Source organism: Ursus arctos, unplaced genomic scaffold (assembly GCF_023065955.2).
Source record: "Ursus arctos isolate Adak ecotype North America unplaced genomic scaffold, UrsArc2.0 scaffold_20, whole genome shotgun sequence".
Taxonomy (NCBI): domain Eukaryota; kingdom Metazoa; phylum Chordata; class Mammalia; order Carnivora; family Ursidae; genus Ursus; species Ursus arctos.
In genome coordinates, this window is record NW_026622875.1 from 35,145,047 (window position 1) to 35,161,745 (window position 16,699).

Genomic DNA, 16,699 nt, shown 5'->3' on the forward strand with positions numbered 1-16,699 from the left:
TGACAGATGAGAACTTGGCTGTGAAGGAGAAGAAAATAAAACTGGACACACAAGAATGAGAAAAAGAAATAAAAGCACAGCTAGCTGGCAAGTGCTTCAATTGACCTGATGATTTTATTATATTTCAGTATAGAATAATTTATAAGATTACAACTGTAAACACTTTCATTGAATTTCTATTATTATATTGAGTGTAGAGTGTTTTGTATCTCAATTTATTACCCATTCATTTAACACATATTTATTGAGCACTTACTATATGTCAGGCATGCTCTAGGTACAATTTTTTAGACATAAGGAGAGATGGATAGTGGAGGAAGGAACTAGTAGTCAACAGACTCTAGAGCTAATTATAAAGGCAAATTTCCAGAAGATGCTGACCTTGTTTATGATTCTGTCTGCTGAGGAAATACCGTTCTTAGGTGTAGTCATACAAACCAATTTCTTCCCCTTTATTTAGGGTTCCTTGCACACACACACACCCCAAGTTAGAAAAGGTCAAGTAATTTATCAAACTCTGTTTGCATATGAGCTAATACTTTATTTGCCTTTTCTGTTTTAGAATGCTCCTTGAGGCTCTTTGAGGTGTGAAAGAGTATGCATTAGTGCACCACATGTGTTGTTAACAATGAGAGTGACCATTCTGGTGGACCCCAATGGTGCACACTTTTCAGTTGGGTCCTGAAGTCAGGAAAATAATCCCTTAGCTACAAGCGTATTGTTTTAGTGCATACAAAGACAGGACCTAGGAGAGTTTTCAAAAATTTTGTTCCATTTTATTTTGGTTCCCTAAGCATGTTTGTTTGAGAGAGGACTCAGAATATATAAGCTTCAGGCATGTGTTTTCTCCATCGATGATGTTAGAAAGAAGAGAGCATAGCACACGAGACAGGAGATGCTACTGCTATTTGTGAGTAGATCTTACACAAGTTTGATAGATCTTATCACTGTTTGCTTCAAAAACGAAGTTACCTTTATTACCACTTCACAGGGTTTTACTTCAGTGAATACAAATTATTGTTATAAAGCCACTCTTACATGGAGGAAGGGATGTGGAATTGAAAGAAAATGTATGTAAGAGGTGGAGACACCTTATGTTCAATCCCGAAACCATAATGTGTGTCAGTTGTGTATCGGAACATACAAAATTATATTCAATCAAATAGTAGAGAAAAAAAGATAAATCTTAAGGAAAATAAGTATTAATTTGAAGAAATTAAATTGTCTTATCATCTTTTATTCTACCACCTCTTGATATAATATATTGAGAAGGGACATTGGTATGGTCATAAAAATGACCATAGGATTGGAATCGTGATTATATTTAATTTCAAAAACTTTGCAGAATGGCTGTATGTTAAAGTAACTGTCGTAGCATGGAATGAGCCGTGGGCCAAGTTGTGCTGCTCTGTCTCCTCCCACAGGTGTCTCTCGTGCATCTCCTGAAGACCGTCCGGCTGCTGCGTCTTTTGCGTCTCCTGCAGAAGTTGGACCGTTATTCCCAGCATAGCACAATCGTCTTGACTCTGCTCATGTCCATGTTTGCGCTCCTTGCACACTGGATGGCGTGTATCTGGTATGTCATTGGAAAAATGGAGAGGGAAGACAACAGCCTTCTGAAGTGGGAAGTTGGTAAGGGCTTACATTTGTCACATTTTCCATTTTTAAGTGAAAAGGAAGATTGTCTAGAATTTGAAGGAGGTGAAAGATGAGTCCATAAATATGTCCTCTGACTGTCGATTTGTCTAATATTTTTTAGGGGCTGGGGGGCCGTCCATGATACAAGTGATTTTTTTTGAGAAAGTTTTTTGGAAAATCGTTATATATATTTTAAAGAGTAATGGGTTAAGATTTCAATGGGCTAACTGTTTAAAGTGACCGGCCAGTCTGTGGACGTGTTTAGATAAGTAATGTGTGATCTTATCTGACATATTGAATGCAGAGCTGGTACCATTGAATCACTGGGCAACTGGCCTATGGCGGTCGTTGCAGTGAGAGAGAGAGTAACATATTATAGTGACACACTTTCCACATTTAGTATAGTTTGAGAATTTGTGATGATAGAGGGGACTGGATATTCACAAATATAATTTGTAGAATTTTGTGTCCCCATAATACATGGGAATTTAAGGGAGATTTTCCCAAGTGTTACATAATTCTGCATAAATGAATCTAAAATGTGCTGCATAGGAATACATTTTTAAACTTATGTTAACCAAAAGAACTTTACAGAAAATGAAATTCTGAAGACTATAACCCTCTCTCCAAAAATATCTGCATTCTTCTCCCAGTCATTGCCTTTAGAGATTTGTCAGAGTATCCCGTGTAGAATTCTTTTTTTTTTTTTTTCCCTCTTATTCTGACATTTCATCAAAAGAATCTGTTTCTTGGTTGGCTAGAAAACTCTTCACTTCCTTTCTCCAAAAATCAATCTTGAACTTTTGGAAGCTCAGACCTTTGCACAGGGATGAAGCCACAGAGAGTCCCAAGAGAGAAACATGCTCTAACTTTTCATACTAACACTTAATGGCAGAATGCATTGGGAACTTCCCGGGGTTAGCTCTCACAATGCCACCCTCTCACCAGAGGGCATACATCAAGCTTTCAAAGTATGTCTTTGGAGAATGAGCTGGAGACCCTAAAAAAACAGATTCCAGGGAGTGGATCTCCTGTCTACATTCTTAAAAAGGCTCCTACACATCTCAATTTTGACCCTAAGCTACACCAAAGCAATGAATGTGTTCTGATAATTTTCATCTCAGACTGGTTTTATCTTCCTTATCAAAGTACTTCTTCTGTGTCTTGCTGTGGATCTCAATTCTCAGAAATGAAGTCAAGGGAGAAATTAAACTGCAGCGTGAAAGCAGGAATATTCTACATAGAACGAATATGAGATGAGATGTGAGAGAGGGAAGACAGGGAGAGGAAAAGACAGTGGGGGGAGGACAGAGAAGAGTTGATTAAAAGGAGGATTGAAGTCTGGGTTGTACTTGGATTAAAACATTTACTATCCTTTAGTATGGTTTCCCTTTCTATTTTCTTGTCCTGAAGGCTCCCTCATCGCACACTCTGGTGTAGTCCTAATGGCGTTCAGTGAATTACAGCATCAGATCTCTGCCCTTTGTTTTGAATCCATATTAAGATGCTGACTTGTGGTCAGCCACCTGATTCCTTTCTGGGCCTGACCTAATTTCCTTCAGGCCCCAGACCTATACACTCATATTAATTTGTAAGGCCTGTCTAGTCTGAGAGTCTCCAGATGGGGAAATTCAGCTTATTCACGCTCTCAAATTTAGTTAGATGAGGAAAGCTTTTTGTTTCATTTCCAACACACCAGTTATGCTGCAGATGTACAAACTAGTTGTTGTTTTTCTTCCCACAAACACACAGAGGTATTGATTTTCCAAGAAAAAAGAAGCCAACCATCTAAACTGCTTCAGTATTGCCCCCTACCACTCCTACTCTTAAACCTGATGCTGTGGTTCAGTGTAATGAACGGGAGCTTGTGAGGTGGAAGTCAACCCGCCAAGAAAGCACTGACATAATACAAGGAAGGGGAGAAAACATTGGGTTGGGGCAGCAGAACGGTCCTGGTCATGGCTCCACCACTAACTACTTGTGAGATTTGCAGCAATTTTGTTCACCTCTATAGTCCCTCGGTTTCCTCATCTAGAAAGTGAAAAAACTCACCACATAAGTCAAAAGACTATTTCAGTTTCCATGATTTATGACTTTAATGGAAGAACAAACCCAGTATTGTGTGCTTTTTTTTTTTAAATCATAGTTCAGCGTCCACATAAACTGTCAATAGCAACCACGCAATGTCAACAAGTTTGAGGAAAAAGGATGTGTCAGGAAGTACATCTTGTGATCACAGCATGTTAAAGAATTGATATGTTTTACTCAGTTATGATAAGAATGACTGAACCTTTATCTTTAGAGAATTAGATTTCCTGTCCCAACACCTCTCAGAATATGATCGGAAAGGTAGTATGCTAATTATGTCTGTCAATATTGGATTTATAGCCTTGGTTACAAGGACTTTCCCTGCCCTTAAAATTACTTGTGTTAATGTTCATTTAAAATGTTCTCCAGCTGAGATTTGGACACCAATAACTATGACCTTTTCTACCTAATTTTGTAATGAAGCAGCTGAGAATCTAGGCTAATTTAGTTTTTACTATAGAATTTGTACACCAGTATTGTTTTACCTTTTTGGTCCAACTACCATGAAGCAAAAAATTCTTCACACAAATAAAGTTCTTTATGGTGTGACTAACATTAGATTATAACAGATTCATATTCCCAAGGGATAAAATGGAATTTTCTTTCTAATCATCATTAATTGCCTTGAAATGATTTTTCCCCCCTTTCTGTCCTTGGCAGGTCTACTACTTACAGCTAGAAAGAGTTCCAGTATTTTGCATCAGATCAAATCAAAGTTAATCTTTAAAAAAGATTGTAATATCGCTTCTCTATAAGTTACCTATTTTTGGAAGGAAGAATTAATACTCGTGGACTAATTATACCAGAGGCTGGTTATGAACTGATTTGCCTGGTGTTATTTTTAACATATTCTTTTGAGCTTTTATACTATATTTTAAGATATGTAAAGTTTGGCTTATTGTTTCATGGAATTTTAGCCTTGGGAGGACCTTAGCCTAACTTTTTTTTTTTTTTAATAGTCAGAAATCCAGCTCTAGGCTATACAAGCTCTGTGATGTAGGGGTTATTATCTGTCGTATCCACTGCTGTATCCCCGCTGGGGTGTATAGTTCCTAGCACATGGCAAATGTGTGAAAAAAAAATGTTGAATGAGTCAATCTTCAAGATCATTCAATTACTAAGTGACAGTCATGGGACGAGAACCTAGATTCCCTAACTCCTTGTGTAAAACTCCTTCTAATAATTTTGGATATTATGAAATTAGAGGAAATGGCTCTAATTTCACAAATATTTTTTGGCAGGAAGATTGAGAGGAGAAGAACAAATAGGGTGATCACTGAAGATTTGGTTACTCATTCAAAAAATATGTTTTGAGTGCCCACTGCACGCTTGCTTGGTCCTGTGTAAGGCGCTTGAGTTACCAAAACTGATATTATACTTAACGTCATGGAACTTGAAGTCCAGTAGTCAAACAGAGACAAATAGCTCAATGGATATATCGCAGTGTGATAGTTCTGTAACTGGAACACGCATAGAGGGGAGGCAGCTAGATCTAGCTAGAATATCAGCAAAGGCTTTTCCAAGATGAGCTGGTTTTAAGGGATGAACAGGTCTTGTGTCTACAGATGCTGAGGAAGAGGCATGCGTGAGAGCTGGAATGTGACTACGTGAAGCAGGTTGCTAAGAACCAGCATAAAGAGTGAATGGGGTAGTAAGGTGATGAAGCTAAAGAGGCCAGGAGTCAGGGACCAGATCTTTAAAGACCATTCAGCGAAGCATGAAATTCTCTCATGCAGTGATCTTTTGAATATAGACCACCAGGGACTAGGGGGAGATGTTTTGCTCTGCTTCATTTTCGATATCTATAAACTGGCAATAATAATGGTGCCTATCTCATTAGGGTTGCCAGTCCTAAACTAGCAAATCTATGGAAGCATTTAACACTGTGCCTGGCACCTAGTAAATTCTCGACAGATAGTAGCCATTACAGACATCATTACCATTTTATTATGACAGTTACTTCTAATAAGGAAAGTACCGTGAACTGTGACTACTGATATTATGATTTCGTATGGGAAGGGTATTAAGAATTGCTCTAAAAAATATGTGCCTTTAAGTTTAGTTGTAGTGCTGGACAAGAAATTTTATGCTTTTGCCTATCTTCAAAATAAAAAAGCCCACACTTTATATTTGAGTCAGTCTCTGAAAAATTGGTAAATTTCACATAGCCTGACGATTGCTCACATGCAGATTTCCCCTTCCAAGTTACTATAGGCAACAGGTCCAACATCTGTCCTCTAAGCCTATTTGGATATAGAAAACTTTTATGGAACTTAGTGCTTCAAGGGCAAGATTTAACACTACATTAAAGCGGCATAACACAACTGGGTCTAAGTGTGCTTTTTATTTATTTTTTTTAATTTTTAAAAGTTTTATTTATTTGAGAGAGAGAGAAAGAGAGAGAGTGGGAGGAGGGGCAGCGGGAGAGAGCAAGAGAGAATCTCAGGCCGACTCCCCACTGAGTGCAGAGCCCCATGCAGGGTTCCGTCTCAGTACCCTGAGATCATGACCTGAGCTGAAATCAAGAGTCAGACGCTGAACCAGTTGAGCCATCCAGGCACCCCTAAGTGTGATTTTTAAATTAAAATTTTTATTTTGGCTGCAGACATGTTTCAGAATGATCTCTTTGGGGCGGGGGGTGTCTTTACTTATTTTCTATAAGAAGTCTTCAATAAATACCCAGCTAGAAATGTGTGAGAAAACATGCATATTTCTGTACATCGCAATTAATGTAGGGATATATTATTTTAATGTTAACAGATGAAGTTAATTAATGACTTATAAAGTTCAATAAGTGATGTTGAATTAGTCCTTAAAGAGCTCCTTAGCATACTGAATATAATGGTTCTGATTTAAGTGAGAAAGATTTGGATTTGAATCTTGCTTCAGGGATTTACTAGGCATGTGATTTTGGCCACGATGACTTCAGTGTGTGACTTTTTATACAAGGATCTTTAGTTTTCTCGTCTGTAAAGTGGGTATGGTAGTACTGACCCTCAGTGGTTTTGAGTATTGGAGGTACTCAAGTTGACATTCCTAACATAGTCTGGTACATAGTACGTTCTTGCAGCTGAGAGCCACCACCAATACAACCACCTCCTCCATCCTTTATACTAATTAGGGCTAGTCCTACCTCCTGTTTGTCTCTGATTCACAGTCCTTGAAGGGAGAATCCGACTGGCCAAGCTTAGGTCGCATGCTCAGATACTGACTGCTGGGGTGAGAAGGACCTCCCGCCTTACACTTCCGTGGTGGGAAGCGGGGCCCTGTTATCTCCCCATTACTACGTATGATGGAAAATACCTGCTTCACATAAGATTTTAAACAGCCAAAAAAAAAAAAAAAAAAAAATGACTGTCTTCTACGATAACATCTTTACCCTTACATTTAAAAGCAAACAGCACGACTTACAAAAACATTTATTAAAATGTTTCTATGAATCATATCCTCGGACATCATCATGTCAAATGGAATTAACTGAAAAGTGGAGATGTGGTCATCGTGAATGCTTCTTGCTTCCTGCTGTACAGTCTGCGCTCCTTACGTAAACATCACAGTGGCCTTCTACTTACCAAGCTGCGCTCCCTCGGCTAGACTGCATCTTGGTCAGTAGCTCCCAGTTGTAGCCAAAATGCTTCCTTACATTCTTTCTCAAAGTTATCTCTGCTTCTAAAGCTATGACATGCTGAACTTTAAAATAGAAAATCTGCTACAGAGGTTAGAGATGAAACTATACTATAACAGAGAGAAGCTTTTTTACCTTTTAATCCTTTGGCTGGAGTAAGCTTATCCATTGTGGTTGCCTAAAAGTGTATCTGTACAAATAACCAAGAACAGGGGGGGAGCCCAAAAATCTAGAAAGGGAGGAAAAGGATTAAGAGAGATATCATTTTTTATACACAACTAATGAGTCATCGAGCCTTACATCGGAAACCGGGGATGTACTGTATGGTGACTAACATAATATAATAAAAAATCATTAAAAAAAAAAAGAGAGATATCATTTTCAAACTTGCATTGATCATTTTAATCCTAAATCTGATCCGAGTTGGATAAAACATCATAAAAGCTGATTGATTCAAAGGGTTCTCTAGTTATTAACTGCTTAGCATTTACAAGCCGCATGCAATGGGGAAAAAAGCGACCAGTCTTATGATATCGTGAGCAGGGTTATTTCAATAATTATACCAATTTTTCCTTAAGAAGATAGAATTGACTAGTACTCTACATTTTTAGGTTTTGTATAAAGGATTATAAAAAACTTTTTTAGATAACCCTTATCTATAGAATCTCATTTTGGGAATATATGAAATAAAGAAAGGCGGGGGAAGCCTAAAATGGAGGTTTCCAGCCATTAAAATGTACCCTAGTGAGGGACACCTGGGCTTTTTTTTAAAACACAAGATCTTAAACTTTAATGTGTACTTAAATCACCTGAGTATAACATAAGAACTAGGATGATCGGTAGGGGAAGAAAGGGATAAAGAAAGGGGGGGAAATCAGAAGGGGGAATGAAACATGAGAGACTATGGACTATGAGAAACAAACTGAGGGCTTCAGAGGGGAGGGGGGTGGGGGAATGGGATAGACCGGTGATGGGTAGTAAGGAGGGCACGTATTGCATGGTGCACTGGGTGTTATACGCAACTAATGAATCATCGAGCCTTACATCGGAAACCGGGGATGTACTGTATGGTGACTAACATAATATAATAAAAAATCATTAAAAAAATAAATAAATAAATCACCTGAGTATTGTATTAAAATACAGATTTTAATTCAGTAAGTCTGAGATGGAGCCCGAGACCCAGCATATTTTAACAAGTTCCCAGGCAAATCCCAGACTGCTGGTCCCCCCACCATACTTTGAGTAGCAAGATTTTAAACAGTCTTGGAGATTTCTGTGACTTTAATATTCCCAGTCCTAAACCAGCAACAGCTCAGTCCTTCCTATCCTTTTCCACATTGCTATCCCTTTTCAATCCTCATCACATCTGTGAATTTATTTGGACATAGTAATGGACCAGGGAGATCCACTGAGAAAGAATTAACCTCAATGCTGAAGCAATACAACACAGTGGTTTAATTTTTTTTTTAAGATTTTGTTTATTTATTTATTTGTCAGAGAGAGAGAGAGTAAAGCAGGGGGAGAAGGAGGCAGAGGGAGAAGCAGACTCCTTGCTGAGCAAGGACCCCCAATGTGGGACTCGATCCCAGAACCCTGAAATCATGACCTGAGCTGCAGGCAGACACTTAAACAACTGAGCCACCCAGGCGTCCCAACATAGTGGTTTAAATATCATCATCAGAAACAATTTATATTACTGGTAGTTCTGAGAAACTAAAATTGAATACCACCAGTTTTAAAAAGAGTTGCCGATGTTCTATTTTTGTAAAGGTTTCTGGAAAACAGAAACGTTTTCATTTTTCAGAGCAAGATTTTACTCTTTTGCCATAAGGAGCAAATGGTTTATCCTTTTCTTTCTTTCTTTCTTTCTTTCTTTTTGAGTATAGTTGACGCATAATGTCACATTAGTTTCAGGTGGCAAATGGTTTATTCTTAAAATTCAGATTTTCATTGTACTTTCTGAATATAATGATAAACTTTGCATAAAAATTGAAGAAATAAAGTATATATAGATGTCCAATTCTGAGGTTGAATTATCTCCATAGTCTGACCTTGGGTGTTTCAAAATTATTTGGGCATTTAGAAATCAAGCAGTACAAAATTAGCTTTTAATGGCCTAATGTTCTCAATCCTTTGATAGGGAAATTCTGGGTTCCAGGTAGCAGACTGGGAGTTAATATGATTTCACATTGCCAGGGTTGCTCAAAAAGAGGACATACTTCATACTTAACAATTAGAAAATACTGAGGCTGAAATATACTCAGAATCTCCTTGTACCAGAGTTTCCAAATACATTCAGTCTTCAGACTATACACTCCAAGCAATAAATGGTTCTATTGTCATATAAGTTTGAGAAATGAAGCCACTCCATCCCATCATGAAGGACTGACCAGGTAAATTAGCACAGTGTGAGCTCAGAGAAATCCCAAAGAACCTGATTAAACTTTTTTTTTTAAGATTTTATTTATTTATTTGACAGAGAGAGACAGCGAGAGAGGGAACACAAGCAGGGGGAGTGGGAGAGGGAGAAGCAGGTTCCCAGCGGAGCAGGGAGCCCGATGCGGGGCTTGATCCCAGGACCCTGGGATCATGACCTGAGCCAAAGGCAGACGCTTAACGACGGAGCCACCCAGGCGCCCCTGATTATACTTTATTTAACCCAAATGTTGCATACATTTATTTTACCTCATAACCTTTCCTTTTTTGTACTATGCATTATTAATATTCTGTTAACATCCTGTGAATTTGGAGTTAAAAACACACACCTTAGGAATAGTTACTAGACTTAGTATCATAGTAGGAGGAATAATTATTATTTTTATCTTTTTAAAAATATGGTATACCACACGTATCATTTCACAGTAAATCTTTACGAATAGGGAGAGAGAGTATCCTCATCTATAAGATGGAAATAATAAAAAAAATACCTACTTTAGAGAGTAGTTGTGTTGCGGGATCATTGATCATGATGGTCAAGAAAGAATTCTTGAGGGGTGCCTGGGTGGCACAGCGGTTAAGCGTCTGCCTTCCGCTCAGGGCGTGATCCCGGCGTTCCGGGATCGAGCTCCACATCAGGCTCCTCCACTGTGGGCCTGCTTCCTCCTCTCCCATTCCCCCTGCTTGTGTTCCCTCTCTCACTGGCTGTCTCTGTCTCTGTCGAATAAATAAATACAATCTTTAAAAAAAAGAAAAAGAATTCTTGAGACCTTTTATGGTGTAAACTAGTAATTTTATTCAAGTAGCATGGGGACAGGACCCATGTGCAGAAAGAGCTTCACTTTTGCTGTATAAAGCTGGTGGTTATACGCTTAGTGCTCAAAGGGGAGGGGATATGCAAGGAGTATTAGAACGTGAGTGTGTCTTCAAGTTTCTACTCATAAAACTACTTTCACCAAGATCTGTCTGGTGCTTATCATTCAGCTCGATATTAACTATCAGTGAGATGTACCGGCAGTCATGAGACCCTTTAAGTTTGTAGCAACCAGCACTTACTTGATCCTTATAGAGACTGTGCAAGCTATAGGTCAGCCTTCTGAGCTAAAGGTGAACATTTTTCTGCTTCTCTACCTCATCAGTTGGGTGAGCTTAAGCAAACTAATATATATAGAAACAGTTTGCAAACTGAAAATTGCTGTAGAATTATGACACAATCGTTGTGTTAGTAACATACACACAAACACACATACATGCATATATGCATATGTGTATAAGTGTATCTTTCTCTCTTTCCAGAGAGACATTATGTACATACTCTGCCACAAACTCCTGTCTTTATGTTCTTCCCATGATACTGATCTTGGTGCGCCCATCTAAAGAACCCATGCATAATACATGTATTTGGGTGAATGCAGGAATGAATGAGTGGACCGCAAGTAAAGGCTTCTGTCCCATATCAATGGGTCATCTCACTCAGATTCAAAGAGGAAGAGGTTCTGAAATTAGTCTTCCTTCAGTGTTTGGAAGTAAGGTACACCGGGTTGGTCTTTCCTTAGATTATCTCATCATTTATACAATTAAAGAACAAAATTCTCATTGCTCATTTGGTTAAACTGTATTGCTATGAAGTATAGATCATACAATAATAGGAAGCCAAAGAGAGAGAGAGAGAGAGAGAGAGAGAGAAACCAAGAAACACACTCTTTCTAGAGAACAAACTGATGGCTACTAGAGGAGAGGTTAGTTGGGGGGGGAGTGAAATGGGTAGAAAGGATTAAAGAATACATTTATCATGATGAGCCCTGCATAATGTATGGAATTGTCGAATCACTATATTGTACACCTGAAACTACTATAACACGGTATGTTAACTCCACTGGAATTAAAATTAAAAACTGAATAAAAAATAAATAAAGTATAGAAAGCCAAATGTCAGGATTCTATTTCTATTGAATAGCATTAGGATATTTTGTCTATCCAGGGGTGCCTGGGTGGCTCAGATGGTTAAGCATCTGCCTTTGGCTCAGATCAGATCTCCAGGTTTGGGATCAAGCCCCACTTTGGGCTCCCAGTTCAGCAGGGAGTCTGCTTCTCCCTCTCCCTCTGCCTCTCCCCCTGCTTGTGCATTCTCTTTCTCTCAAATGAATGAATAAAATCTTTTTAAAAAGGATATTTTGACTATCCGAATATTTAATTTCTTCAGTATTCAAATCACATTTGAGCAGGAGCTATTCTGTTTCTATGTGAGGAAAAACATAATTTTCCCTCTACTCTTCTAGGTTCTAGGTGGAGACACCCCTGTAATCAAAAGACAGATAGACAGGAGAAAACAGAAGTATAATAACATGTATATCTCCTGTATACATGGGAGAAACCCAGGAAAATTGAGTAACTTGCAAAAATAATCCATGCCTTCATCTTAAATACTACTGTCAGCTAAAGACAAAGGATGTTGGCAGTGGGGAGCCAGATATGGGAGTTATCAAGAAAGCACAGTAAACAAGGGTATGGTTGCGTTAAAGGACAGAAATTCAACTGAGTAAATTGGAACATCAAATTACCTTTTTCAACGATTCAGGGCAGCATCCCATCTAGCAAGTAGAAAGCAGCCCCGAGTAGGTTTACAAACAGAAGATTTTTACAAGCAGAAATGGTGCAGGACGAGGAAGTTATTAGCACAAGAACACAAAGGATTGTTGCAGGCAAGGTCATCTTCCCTTAGCAGGAAGGACAGAGAGCCTTACTCAACATGCAAATGACCTCAGGAGGGCAGATCGAGAAATTCCAGACTTATTGGTTTAAAATTGCACTCCTTGGGGCGCCTGGGTAGCGCAGTCCTTAAGCGTCCTGGCGTTCCGGGATCAAGTCCCACATCAGGCTCCTCCGCTGGGAGCCTGCTTCTTCCTCTCCCATTCCCCTGCTGTGTTCCCTTTCTCGCTGGCTGTCTCTCTCTGTCACATAAAAACAAAACAAAACAAAACAAAACAAAACAAAACAAAACAAAACAAAACAAAACAAAAAAACCTTAAAATTGCACTCCTTGGGAGAGGCTGAAACTGTAGTTAGGTCAGGTATTAAATTTTGATGGGGCTTAGCAAAAGTGACTCCATTTTGGGCCTGTAGTTTCTTTTTAACAACTGATATGAGTATCAATATCATATAATATCAATATCCACCTTCAAAACCATATCATTAAAACAAGTCGTCAAAACAAGTTCTAATCACAAACGACTTTGTTCAAAACAAATTTCAAAACATGGATTTGAAATCATAACAAATTAGTACACAACAAGTGGTCATTGATGATTCAATCTCCAGCCCCTCTCCCCTCCCTGAAGGTCTGGGGTGGGACTGAAAGCTCCAATATTCTGACCACATGGTTGGTTTTTCAGCAGTCAGCCCCCATCTTTAGGTTCTGTGCAAAAGTCACCTCAAAAAAAAGGTATTTTAGGAGCTCTGTGCCACAAACAAGATGAAGACCAAATACATATTTCTTATTATAAATTACAATATCACATATACTATTCAAATATATAGATTTTAAAGTCCATACTCCTCACTTAGGGTCTTGGGATTTGTGTGATGTAGCAGTGAATAAGTCAGTTCTAGTATATTTTCGATTTCTTACTGTGTAGAGTATGATAAGCAGTGGTTTCACCCTTACAGGATACCAGAGAGAGCTAATCATTTCAACTCTTTCATTCCCTATCCTGATCCTTTTTGTGTGTATTTTTCTGAATTAGTAAATTGTTCAAACATGCTTCCATTTTCTAGCTGGACATAAATTTGGGTTGGTACTGCTGATAGCTCTCATTAGATCCAAAACTCTCCAATCAGCTGTTTCCTAGTCTCATTTTGGGCTCACAGCCCCGGAGGAATATGCTTGGTTCTCAAATATCTTGAGCCCTGCCCTGGACGTAGACTTTGGAAGGGAGAGTCTCCTTTAAGTATTTTCTGCAAGGAGCCTATGTTCTGAGGTGATGCTTTGCTGACCATTCATTGACTTCCTATGCTCCCCCCAAAGGATCCTATGACTCAATTACTAGACATTTTGCCTACCTCTGACCTCTTACTTTCTACCCTATAGGATTTTCCTGAGTTGTGTGGTTGTTAAGCTCAGGGACAGTAATATGTTTCTGGGTCCCAGAGTGCCAAATGCTTCTGTTTTTAAATATTTAAGTTCAAAGTTGAAGACAGTAGCTTTAGGGTGGTCCAAAAGGTGTAATGTGAGCATCTAAAGAAGAGAAAAAGTGGTCAGGGGGAGTTTAATATAGCTGATTGAGGCTTGGATCTAACTTTTCCTTTCTTTCTTTCATTTTCTTCCTTTCTTCCTTTCTTCCTTTCTTTCTTTCTTTCTTTCTTTCTTTCTTTCTTTCTTTCTTTCTTCTTTCTCTTTCTTTCTTTCTTTCTTTCTTTCTTTCTTTCTTTCTTTCTTTCTTTCTTTCTCTTGTATGCATGCATATTTTAAATGCCTAAATAATTTCTCAGTATTATTTATTGAATAATCCACTTACTCACACTAATTAAATACGGCATTTTAATCATACTCAATTATTATGCATACTTATGGCTATTACTAGGTTTCATTTTTCTTTCATTGACAATCTAATTTTATACCAGTATTGCAGACTTTAATTACTGTACTGCTTAAAATTTGGTACAGCAAGTAGAATGAGGCCATTCTGACTCATTTACTCATTTAGATCAATATTTTTTAAAAAATCCCTCCTCCAAAAAATCCAAATGATATTTTGATTGGAGTTAATTTCAAGAACTAATTCAGGGAAATTAATGCTTTTAGAACAGTGAGATATTTTTGTCATCCAAGGTATGGTACTTAATCTCCAACTATTTAAAAATTTTTATATAATTAAGAGAAAGTGTGTAGTTTTCTTCATACAAGTTACACATATTTCTTATTGAGCTTATTTCTAAATATTTTACATTTTTGTTCTTATGTGGGTGGGATCCATTTTCCATTAATTTTGTTCCAATTATTACTGGTATAAGAAAAATCTAGTGACTTGAAAATAATATTGTATAGATATTTCAAATAATATGTATCTAAGTTTTAATTAAGTTAAAATTAATTAAGTTTTAATTAATTTATTTAATTAAATTAATGTTTAGGAAAACAGTCTTATAATCTAAAGTACTAATAAATTTCTCCTTGACTTATCTAATGTCTATACTCTTTTTCACACTCTCTTGAGAAAATTATCTATTTTATTAAGTATTTACTCTAACTTCACTAGATGTTACTGAGATGTTTTATAGATCACTAACAGAAATTATTATTGATACTTGATACTCCACAGTTTATATTCCACCAAACTTTAAACTATGGCCCTCAAAAAATATATTTTGTAAAAGACCACGGTATAATAGAACAATTCTTAACTTGGAAATTGGGATCCTCTATTCTAACTGCAGCCCTGCTGCTAATTAGCTGTATGACCTATGGAATTTTATCAAACCATATCTGTCCCAATTATCTCTGTGGAAATGAGATACGAAAATGATTCTTACTGAGTCTCAATTCGTCTTGAGTCATAAGCCCTTTTGGAAAATGGATGGAAGCTGTAGCTCTCTGATGATAAATTCCATACCTGCATATAAATAGTTGGCATAAAATTATAGTTTGTGCATTCCATGATGCTTTTTCATGAGCTCCTACAAAACAAAACAAACAAAAACATCCTAGAGCTAGGTGATCTCTAAGATTGTCTTCAACTTGGAGAAGATTTATGTTATAATTCCTTTAAGAAAACTGCCTTTGGGGCGCCTGGGTGGCACAGCGGTTAAGCGTCTGCCTTTGGCTCAGGGCGTGATCCCGGCGTTATGGGATCGAGCCCCACATCAGGCTTCTCCGCTATGAGCCTGCTTCTTCCTCTCCCACTCCCCCTGCTTGTGTTCCCTCTCTCGCTGGCTGTCTCTATCTCTGTCAAATAAATAAATAAAATCTTTAAAAAAAAAAAAAGAAAAGAAAAAGAAAACTGCCTTGCACCTGAAACTTGGGTGTGTTGAAATAATACCTTAGCCTGTTGACATATCTTTCAGGGTGAGTGAGACTCAGTCAGAGCTGCCCTAACTCACAAGTAGAACATTGCTTCAACTTTCTGTTCTTTCCAGGTGTTGTACCGTTAGAGTGTAATTGTATTCTGTACAATAATATACAAGCCTTGAAAATCCTCTCCTTTAATCCACTTCTTCTTAAAGTCCTTAACCATTGGAGGAATTTAGCCACAGCCATGCACTGTCAATTTTATGATGTGAACAAACTCTATACACAATTTCACTTTACGTGCAACTTTAACGAAATGTAATGATTTCTTAAACTGAAAGAAAGCGATACTGCTGTCTAGATTGAATATAGAAATAACTTGTGATTGAAATGTTCAAATTTTCATTTCTGATTTAATCTCTAAATGAGAGTCAGAAGCAAAGCTGATTTCCTAATACCTTACAACTTCAGTCATTTGGACAGCATTGTGATTAGCCCAGGTGGGGAGTCCCTTTGCATCGCAGCCTTTAACTCCAGCATTTTATTTTCAACCCCTGTACTCATCAACCTTAGGCAATTGAGTTGGCTCCAGTTGAATTACTATTTTATTCCAGCCAACCTTGGTTCATAGATCACAGGATGTTAGTGTAAGGAGGAGCTCTAGAGAGAAATATTCTAAACCTCTAATTTTACTTACTTGCCTGCTTCTCATGATGCACTGGGAAGAATAGTGTACTGGGAGTCATGAAATTAAGAATCCAATCCAGGCTCCAGATTTCATATTTCTTCTGGGTAAAATGAGGTGGTCAGAACAGATGATTTCCAAAATCTTCAGAACATCAACTTATTTTTTATGTGAAGAAGAGGGAAACAAAAGACTTTCAATGGAGATTTTCTACTCTAAG

General features: G+C 37.8%; 1 protein-coding gene across 1 annotated transcript in view; it reads left to right on the forward strand.

Moving 5' to 3' along the window:
- KCNH8 (potassium voltage-gated channel subfamily H member 8) overlaps positions 1-16,699 on the forward strand; it is a 361,687-nt gene that overhangs the window by 253,578 nt on the left and 91,410 nt on the right. Inside the window, exon 7 of the mRNA XM_026496942.4 lies at positions 1,425-1,632. Coding sequence (XP_026352727.2) covers positions 1,425-1,632 — 208 coding nt within the window. The remainder of the gene's footprint in view (positions 1-1,424; positions 1,633-16,699) is intronic.